The sequence below is a fragment of the Heterodontus francisci genome, chromosome 17 (genome assembly GCF_036365525.1).
Source record: "Heterodontus francisci isolate sHetFra1 chromosome 17, sHetFra1.hap1, whole genome shotgun sequence".
NCBI classification, from domain to species: domain Eukaryota; kingdom Metazoa; phylum Chordata; class Chondrichthyes; order Heterodontiformes; family Heterodontidae; genus Heterodontus; species Heterodontus francisci.
The window spans coordinates 15,852,816-15,863,608 of NC_090387.1; the positions used below are offsets into that span (position 1 = coordinate 15,852,816).

A 10,793-nucleotide genomic window follows, 5' to 3' on the forward strand; every position below is an offset into this window, starting at 1 on the left:
CTCCACCATTCAATAAGTTCATGGCTGAACTGATTGCTCCACATTTCCATCTATCCCCGATAACCTTCCACTCCCTTGCTTATCAAGAATCTATTTACCTCTGCCTTAAAAATATTCAGAGAATCTGCTTCCACCACCTTTTGAGGAAGAGAATTCCAAAGACTCATGATCCTCTGAGAGAGAAAAATTCTCCTCATCTCTGTCTTAAATGGGTGGCCCCTTATTTTTAAACAGTCACCCCTAGTTCTAGATTCTCCCACAAGGGGACACATCCTTTCCACATCCACCCTGTCCACTCAGGATCTTATATGTTTCAATCAGGTCACCTCTTACTCTTCTAAATTCCAGCGGATACAAGTCTAGCCTGTCCAATCTTTCCTCATAAGATAGCCTGCCCATTCCAGATATTAGTCTAGTAAACCTTCTCTGTACTGCCTCCAACATATTTACATCCTTCCTTAAATAAGGAGACCAGTACTGTACACAGTACTCCAGATGTGGTCTCACCAATGCCCTGTATAGCTGAGGCATAACCTCCCTACTTTTGCATTCAGTTCCCCTTGTGATAAACAATAATGTTCTATTAGCTTTCCTAATTATGTGCTGTACTTGCATACTAACCTTTTGTGATTCATGCACTAGGACAACCAGATCCCTCTGCATCTCAGTGCTCTGCAATCTCTCACCATTTAGATAATATTCTTTTTTTATTCTTCCTGCCAAAGTGGACAATTTCACACTTTCCCACATTCTACTCCATTTGCCAGGTCTCTGTCCACTCACCTAACTTATCTATATCCCTTTGTAGCCCCCTTATGTCCTCTTCACAAGTTACTTTCCTACCTATCTATGTGTCATCAACAAAATTAGCAACCATACCTTCGGCCCCTCATCTAAGTTATTTATATAAATTGTAAAAAGTTGAGGCCCCAGCACTGATCCCTGTGGCACACCACTCATTACATCTTACCAACCAGAAATTGACCCATTTATGCCTACTGTCTGTTTCCTGTTAGCTAGCCAATCTTCTATCCCTGCCAATATGTCACCCCTACACCATGAGCTTTTATTTTCTGCAATAACCTTTGATGTGGCACCTTATCGAATGCCTTCTGGAAATCTAAATACAGTACACAGCACATGTAACTCCCTCAAAGAACTCCAATAAATTGGTTAAACGTGATTTCCCTTTCACAAAACCATGTTGACTCTGCCTGATTACCTTGAATTTTTCTAAGTGTCCTGCTATAACGTCTTTAATAATAGCTTCTAACATTTTCCCTAAGACAGATGTTAAGCTAACTGGCCTGTGGTTTCCTGCTTTCTGTCTCCCTCCCAGTTTGAATAAAGGAGTTACATTCACTATTTTCCAATCCAACTGAACCTTCCTCGAATCTAGGGAATTTTGGAAAATTAAAACTAACGCATTAACTATATAAAAAGAAACTCGCCTCCCCTCTGGTTCTTTAGCTAATTACAATATATATAAAAAATCACGCAGTGTAGTGGATCTTTATTTCATTGCCGAATGATGAAAAGCAGCAATCAGATAAATGGTTTGCATTAAAGTGACAGGGTCGTTTGCTCTAGATTGACTGTATGCTCAAAGCAATCGGTCACTTCTGAAGGCAGGGCTGCATACCCCGAGTAAAACCCCTTCTGGAGCTAGTTCTTTCTTAATATGGATTTAAAGTATCAGGTGCGTTTTTTTCAGTTGACGTTACGGGGTGGAAGCAATTCGTCCAGCGGAGGTGCAAAAGAGTCAGTGCAATCAATTGGACAGAAACAATTCGAAGAGGCAAAGTTCCTCTGTCATCGTCGATGCTTCATCACGAGCACAAGACCTCTTCCTGGAAGCGATTTAAGTTTTGACATGGATTATACCTTTATACCTGCATCTCCCTTACTAGCTATACTCTTATGCTCAGTATATGAACTGCTTAAAAATGCCTACACCACCGACAATCATTATTTACTTAGAAAGTTGAAACTATCAGATTCGTTGAAGTCTCCGCCTGACCGTGACCATCATCTTTTGCAAAAGTTTACTTTAGTTTAGAGATACAGCACTGAAACAGGCCCTTCGGCCCACCGAGACTGTGCCAACCATCAACCACCCATTTATACTAATTCTACACTAATTCCATATTCCTACCACATCCCCACCTGTCCCTATATTTTCCCTACCACCTACACTCGGGGCAATTTCTAATGGCCAATTTACCTATCAACCTGCAAGTCTTTGGCATGTGGGAGGAAACCGGAGCACCCGGAGGAAACCCACGCAGACACAGGGAGAACTTGCAAACTCCACACAGGCAGTACCTGGAATTGAACCCGGGTCGCTGGAGCTGTGAGGCTTCGGTGCTAACCACTGCAGCCACTGTGTATGAATAGAGCGCTGACGTCTTGCGAACCACACAGAATAATTTTGCACCTTCACTTGGTTGGATGTTGGTCTATTGCACGCAACACCCTCTTGCAGAAAACAGGACCGTCACCGTTTCTTTCTCTCAACCTCAGACCTCTCGATATCCAGTCAACCAACTCCATCCCATAGTAGTTAGTTTTGCTTTCATTCCGCTTCATTTTTTTTCATTCTCCTTCTGAGTAACTTTCCCCCCTTGCCACCGTTTCTGTTCTTTTTCATACTAATTCCTTCACTTGTGCCTCATCACCAGAGGTGTTCCTAATGTTATTTACTGGAGAACGGTTAATGTCCAAAACCAATAAGCTCCACTAAATGAATACAATAAAAGTTAGCCTCTAGTCAGTTGTATGTTTTCTTTCTCATTTTCCTCTCTTTCGGTGCGCCTAGCTAGTTAGCTATTGCGCTATATTCGAATAATTTATATGGTCGCCATATCGTAGGTATGCAAAATGGAACAATCTATTATTTAAATGTAAGTCCAGAATGAAGACTGCGAGAATAGTTACACCAAACTCAAAAGATGCTCATACACTTTATATAATCCTCAATGAATTATGAATACGCTATGTGAAATTTGACAAGCCTGTGAGTTAAGGCTACAATTATTCGTCAATGAATTCCTCCAGGTAAATCTTTTGTCATTGACACAATGGGAGTGCTGTTGTCCTGGGTCTTACGTTCTTTGGAATATAAAAGGTATACATGGATCCCCGGGTGTAAGGGTTCTGATTATGGTTGCACCTTAATGTATCGCCACATGCATCGCCGAAAGTAAATCCACTGGGTGTTTAATCTGGTACTGCACCTTTCGAAATGTCTTTTAAAATTGCAGTTTTCATTAGGCGAGTTTAAAACGTGTCTCTCCATAGTTTGAATTTCCTGATTTTTAAAAAATCTGGTAGTGAACGCGTTTCAACGTTTGAGCTGTCAGATTACAGGTCGAAACAAGTGCTTCATCAGTGACTTTACGCTCACTTTGGTCAGCTGTGCGTCGATAGAAAGTGTTTTTGCTTCAACATTTAGGCTTAAGACAACTGACCCGTGATATTTCCACGGTAATTTCACTGCAGTAAAACGCCATGAATTTAATTATATTTAGATGTTAAAAGTCAGCAAAGGGGTGAAGAAACATATTTGATTGGTTTTTCTTTGCATAAATCTGGGAAGAAAAAGATTTAATTTGGAAAATCCACTGTTCGGGTGGCCAGCATATGAGAACAAATGGGCAATTATTGATTGACTGCTTCCATCAACAATGAATTTGTTTCGTCTTCATTTTATTTCAATTCTGACTATGTATTTACATTTAAAACTTGCCCAAGGTTGGCGGGGGAGGGGGGGGGGACCTGTGGCCATTTGGCCGATATCGTGTGTAAACCGTTACAGGCTGGCTCTCCGGGAGAATAAAGCTCTGTGTAACCCTGCCAATTTTAACATATCGCTGAAGTGTCAGAGGTCACGATTCTTGGAGTCACATGTCAGATAAACAAGTTGACTGACGCGCCCTAAACACTCCTCACCCAGTCCAGGCAGTTTATCAATCAGAAAATAAATACAACGTTATAAAACGATTCATCTGACCCTTACACCCTTTAAAACTCACTCAAGAGTTTGCATTGGATTCTGATGCCACGGGCCATACGACCATACGAATTTGGAGCAGAAGTAGGCCATTCAGCCCATCGAGCCTGCTCCGCCATTTAATAAGATCGTGGCTGATCTGTTTATGTCTCGAATTCCACACCCCCATTTAACCCCCACCCCCCCCCCCCCCCCAATCTTTCATTCTCTTGCCTAACAAAAATCTCTCTACCCCGCCCCCTTAAAAATATTCAATGGCCCCGCCTCCTCCACCTTCTGAGGCAGAGTTCCAAAGTCGCACAATACTCAGAGAAAAAAAATTCCCCCTCTCTGTCCAAAAAGGGTGACCCCCTAATTTTAAAACAGTGCCCCCTAGTTCACCCACAAGAGGAAACATCCTTTCCGCATTCACCTTGTCAAGACCGTTCAGGATGTTATATACTTCAATAAAGTCTCCCCTCACTCTTCTAAACGCCAATGGAAACAAGCCCAGTCTGCAACCTTTCCTCATAAGGCAACCCACTCATTCCAGGTATTAATCTAATAAACCTCCTCTGAACCACCTCCAAGACATTCACATCCTTCCTTAAATAAGGAGACCAAAACTGCACACAGTTTTTGAGACGTTGTCTCACCAATGCCCTGTATAACTGAAGCATAACATCCTGACTTTTATTTTCAATTCCTCTGGTAATAAAAGATAGCATTCCATTAGCCTTCTTTATTTCTTGCTGTACCTGTATACTAACTTTTTTGACTCATGCACCAGAACACCTGGATCCCTCTGCACTTTGGAATTCTGCAGTCGTTCCCGGTTAAGTAATACTCTGCTTTTTTATTCTTCCTGCCAAAGTGAACAACTTCACATTTTCCCACACTATACTCCATCTGCCAGATTTTTGCCCACACACTCAACTCACGGTCTGCAACCTCCTTATGTTTAGTTTAGTTTAGAGATATAGCACTGAAACAGGCCCTTCGGCCCACCGAGTCTGTGCCGACCATCAACCACCCATTTATACGAATCCTACACATTCCTACTACATCCCCACCTGTCCCTCTATTTCCCTACCACCTACCTATACTAGGGGCAATTTTATAATGGCCAATTAACCTATCAACCTGCAAGTCTTTGGCATGTGGGAGGAAACCTTATGTCCTCTTCACAACATACTTTCCAAACTATCTTTGTATCATCTGCAAATTTAGCTACCCAATGCCATTGCTCCCCTCGTCTAAATCATTGATATAAATTGTATAAAGTTGAGGCCCCAGCGGGACTCCGCTCGTCACCAATCAGAAAAGCTTTTCTGCCAGCCAGTCAATCTTCTATCCATGGCCCTGAATGTAACTGACGTGAATTCTCCAACACCCCGAGATAGGCTCCTCATTACTCAGCTCCCACCCGGATGTCTGGCTGGTGCAGTGACTCAAAACTGGTTTCAGTTCGATTATTGTCGTGGAACAAAATGTTCTCATTGTAAATGTAGACACTTCATTAGCACTGAAAATGTGCCAATTCGCTTCACGTCATGAATTACTTTTGAAGTGTGGTGTTTTAGCAAGTTGCAATTGCACAGCGCCTTTTCCAACCTCGGGACATCCCAAAGTGAATACCGTACTTTTTTTAAAGCGTAGTCACTGTTGGAACGTAAGGAAACGCAGCAGCCGGTGTGCACAGCAAGATCCCACAGACAGCAATGAATTTAAGACATTGGTTTGAGAGATAAATATTGGCCAGGATACTTTTCCTGAATAGTGCTATTGGATCTTTTGCGTCCACTTGAGAGAACAGACTGGGTTTCGATTTAACGGCTCAGCCATCAGTGCAGCACTCCCGCAGTCCTTCGCTGCAATATCATCCGAGGTTATGGGCTCAACCCTCTGACGTGGAGTTTAAACCAACAACATTCTGATTCAGAGGAAAGAGTGCTACCTCCGAAGCCGGGGCGAACACAACATTGCCTATTAGCCTGAGGTCGCCTGCCTAGAATCTAGAAAGTAAATTGGTTTACTGCTTAAATGCAGAGAAAAGTTGTATTAAAACATGATTCATCTGGGTCCAACTTGCTTTAAAACAAAATTAAAGCAATGTTAACTCTCTTTTTGCATACGTTTGCTCTGACTCAGAACTGTGACAGCCCACATGCTTGACAGAAAGTGTAATGTGTAGAACCGAACTCTCACTCACCCAAGCACCACTTCAATTAAAGTTTGTTTCTGAAATCTCTTCCGAACCCAAGTGTAAAGTTTAATGGGTCACGCCCAACTGGACCATAAAAGTTGAAAAATGAACTGTGCGTGCAAGTCATTAAAGATTCAAAAGGATTGAATGTATCGAAAATGCGAAACCCCGCTGTTGAAAATGTTCACACTCCCGTGATCAACAGTTCTGGCCATCTAACTACCAACATAAAGCCGATTGATGCACTTTTTCCTCTACTCTGGCTATCGCTCTCAATGACATCACCTTCTGAAGACTTAGCACAAGGAAGCTTCACTGAAGTACATCAGTGATATCACTTGAGTCCACTAAAGGCAAGATACAATTGACAATAAAACAATTGAATCGGTATCTTCCAGACTGTAAACCTCCAACCTGAAATCTACCAGTTACTTATCAGGGTTTCGTGTCTATCAACAAGGCTTTCATCAATTATTTATGTGGCGAGACATATGTGCAAAAACATCTCTGCACCAATCTTTTTTGTGAATCGGACCTATTTTTAGAACTAACTCCTTGGGCAATAACGATGACATTGTGTTTACCACTAGATTTCGTTTTAACGTACTCATTTAAAATCGTCATGTTATAAAGCGGTACTTACCCTGTTAAATGGCTATTGGAATACGATGCTAAGTTTTGTTATGGGACTTTATATTCACAGTATTCCAGCCCAGCCGCCCAACAATTAAAATTGAGACCCTAATCACAATGACTGTTTTTCTCCGCTAGGGGTCGCTGTGTTGGTTCCATAAATCGACTTTCACAGGGAATATTTTACCGATTTTTACTATCCGAGAGGAGAAGCGTTTTGTCAAATTATTTTACTACTTCCCAGAGCTGCTCGTATGCAATTCAACATATAAATCGATTTTTACTTCAAGCGTTTTCTCGCATATATCCTCGCCGTGTCCTTTACATTTTAACACAATGGAATCCTTACCCCTAAATATATTTTTTTTAAATACATAAATTCAGCAGCAGGTTCTGAAGAGTATGTTTTACCAGCTGGAAGTTGAGCTGTTTGATTTTTCTTCTCATTACATCGAACATTTTGCTGAATTCTTGCAGCATATCACCCCCCACCCAGCCCCTGTCTCCGATCATTTGCAGCTAAGAGAATCCAATATATAATAGTAAAATGCCCCCGTTCAGGCTCCCCCCCCCCCCCCCCCCCCCTCTCCTTGCCCTTTAGGAGAGTGCCAAGAGTTGGACTGCCGATCAAGAAAACCCGGTCACCCGGTTAAAGTTCAAAGGCCACGAGAAAGCCTCCGGGTAAACAAGATACACTTAGATCGGCTGTCCAGTCTAAAATTAAGAAATGCTATTTCTATTGCACCGACTACACCGACTTCAGAAAAGGGACATAAAAAGCCAGCGAATTCTGTACAGTAGCGATTGTAGGGATCACTCCATATTTCCCAAACTTATTTTAATATTTGGAATATTACTATTAGAAGTATGATCTTTGACAGGGTCCCATATATATACATATATGGACACACACACACATATTTCTCTCGGAGTTTGATGTCCCTCTGCAGTTTTGCTCTGGGTACCTCTACAAGCCCCTTGAAGTGAGAAAACTTTCTCTCTCTCTCTCTGTTATCCAGCTGACAGTCAGCTGATCTGCTGTCGTGATTGACAGTTTAAAAAGTTTGCTCGGCTTCACTCTTATGCTAAACAGACAAGCAGATGCGCCATCCCATTGGCTGCGAGTGTTAGTCAATTTCTCATTTGAAAGCTGACGTCGGGTCCGCTATAAAAGGAGCGATGCTTTTAAACAAGAGAACCGGCGATCCGCGTCCTCCAGCTAAAATCTCAACACGCGTTGGGGTTCGTCTCGATTCCCCTTAAAGCAGCAAACCATCGCAATCCCCTTCTATTTATTCTGCCTCTCTCTCTCTCCCCCTGTCTACCATCTATCTCTCTTCCCCCTTTTTCACCCTTCCCCTCTCCTACCTCTATTATAAACTGTGAGAGCCGCAACAACCACCAACAAAAAAAAAAGCAACAGCAGCCAGGATGAAGCAGAGTGAGTGAGAGAGAGAGAGAAGCAACATTCAGACCTGCTGCGCAGATTCCATGAAGCTAAGCCTTAAGAGTGAGAGAGAGAGAGAGATCGTTTTCCATCGATGTATCTGCAGTGTAACAGATTGAAGCCGGGACAATCATAATTTTTTTTCCCCAAAAAAAACTGAAGTGTGAAAGACTTGCTAAATCCTAATAAAAAAAAATCCAAGCAACCAACAGCAAAAAAAAAACAAAGAAATCAAGCTGGCTCTCTCTCCTTCTGCCCAGAACAGTCTGATCGCGGCGATCGCAGGCGTTTGCCCCGGTGTTTGGAGGACTGGACGTCCTAATAGCAATTGTAGCAAAAGGATGGCATCCGAGTTGGCAATCAACAACACCGACCTACCCAACAGTCCCCTTGCGATGGAATATGTTAATGACTTCGATCTGATGAAATTCGAAGTCAAAAAGGAGCCCGTCGAGGCGGAAGGCAATCCGGGCAGTCACTGCAACCGCATCGGGGGCTCGCTATCTTCCACTCCAATGAGCACCCCGTGCAGTTCCGTGCCCCCGTCTCCCAGCTTCAGCGCTCCGAGCCCGGGAGATCAGAAGGCGGCGCACCTGGAAGACTTTTACTGGATGACCAACTACCAGCAGCTGAACCCGGACGCTCTGAGCTTCACGCCGGAGGATGCGGTGGAGGCCCTGATCAACAGCGCCCATCAGCAGATGCAAGCGGGCTTCGAGGGCTACCGGGGCCAACAACAGCAGCAGCAGCAGCAGCAGTATGCACCGGCGGCGGCTGGACAGGGCATGGCCGGGGAGGAGATGGCTCCAGCCGGCACCGTGGTGCCTCACCACCAGCACCACCAACACCATCACCATCATCACCACCAGGGGCACCAGCACCCAGGGGGAGGAGTGGCCGCCCTTGGCACCACCAACACCGGCACCGGCGGCGGCATGCACCAGCACCCGCACCTGCGAAACGACGAGCGCTTCTCGGACGACCAGCTCGTCACCATGTCGGTGAGGGAGCTGAACCGACAGCTCCGGGGCGTCAGCAAGGAGGAGGTCATCCGGCTGAAGCAGAAACGCCGGACCCTGAAGAACCGGGGCTACGCTCAGTCCTGCCGTTTCAAGCGGGTGCAGCAGCGGCACATGTTGGAGAGCGAGAAGACACAGCTGCAGCAGCAAGTCGAACACTTAAAACAGGAGATAAACAGGCTGGTCCGGGAGAGGGACGCCTACAAGGAGAAGTACGAGAAACTGGTGACCAGCGGCTTCAGAGAAACCGGATCGTCCAGTGACAACCCTTCCTCTCCGGAGTTCTTCATGTGAGTTTGTGGATTTGCTGTGCCCCCCACCCCCCAAAAAAAACTTTTAAAAAGTTTTTTTTTAAAGCCAAAACAAAACCTGCCGTCTCTCCCCCCACCCTGTCATCTCATGCATTATATGCTTGCTTTTTTTTTTGGTTTTTTTTAAACTGAAAGGACCATATTAATAATAAACCTGCATGCTGGACATGTATGGATTTAATTAGCTTGTTGAAATGGATTTTTTAAATGAATTAAGGCATGGCAAGAAATTATATTCGTGACTTTTTTTTTGCTTTTTTTTTGACTTGGAAGCAAAAACGAAACAAAATTACACCGTTAATCCTCATCAACACCTTCCCTGAAAAAAGTTTGCATCTGCAAGGGGGGAGTTGCTTTAACTTTAGTTCTGGCCTTTGCAAACATCAGACTCTCATGTATTATGCACTGAACTACTTCTGCAAAAAAAAAAATGACAGACTGGATTTCTATATAACAAAGACTGGGACTGTTGCTAAGAAAAGGCAGTTACTGCCGTAATGTTTGGGACATTATATATATACATTATATATATAAAAAGTGGTGTGTTGATACGGAGAACAGTATATAAGTTTATTAAACATGGGCTAAACCCTTTCCACGCGTTTTTGGGTTAACTGTGTAACTCGCCATGCAGCTGAATACTTCAAAGGGTTCTCACCGTGTGTGTTGGATGTCATCTAATTTAATTACACTTTTATAGTATATTTCAAGAAAAGGAAAGTTATGTATCCCTACCCGCTATAGATGCGAAGTTAAGGAATGTTGTGTAGATTATAAGAGGTAGCTCTATGTAGCTTATAGTTTTCCCCCAATATATATGAAGTCTAATGCACTAAGGTAAGATGGTTTTGTTTAAAAATTCAGTTTAACTGTTTTGATGGACAATGGAATGGGAAACATCTCGGAATGAATTTAGAGGATGGTACTGCTATGGGTCTCTGACCGCAAATAAATATTTTTTTTAAATTACAAAATGTTGAGCTTTCTGCAGCATGCGCTTTGCAGGGGAGTGTTGAATGGCCCTTCACTGTTACCAACAGATTGCATTTCCCAACCAAAGTCTTGTTAAAGGGGAGGAGCCCGTCTTTAATCTCGTGAGTGGGGTGGGGGGCGGGTGGTGTTGAATTTTCATGGCGCTGTATGATTTCTTCCAAATAGAGACTGAATTGCACTAAAATGAACATAT

General features: G+C 43.4%; 1 protein-coding gene across 6 annotated transcripts in view; it reads left to right on the forward strand.

Moving 5' to 3' along the window:
• Positions 1-8,004: 8,004 nt before the first annotated feature.
• Positions 8,005-10,793, forward strand: part of mafa (MAF bZIP transcription factor a) — a 366,266-nt gene continuing 363,477 nt past the window's right edge. For all 6 annotated transcript variants that reach the window (XR_010976646.1, XR_010976644.1, XR_010976645.1 and 3 more), the window contains exon 1: positions 8,005-9,586. Coding sequence is in view for 3 of the 6 variants with exons in the window: in XM_068049091.1 (XP_067905192.1) it covers positions 8,619-9,586 (968 nt within the window). In the remaining 3 variants the exon portion in view is untranslated. The remainder of the gene's footprint in view (positions 9,587-10,793) is intronic.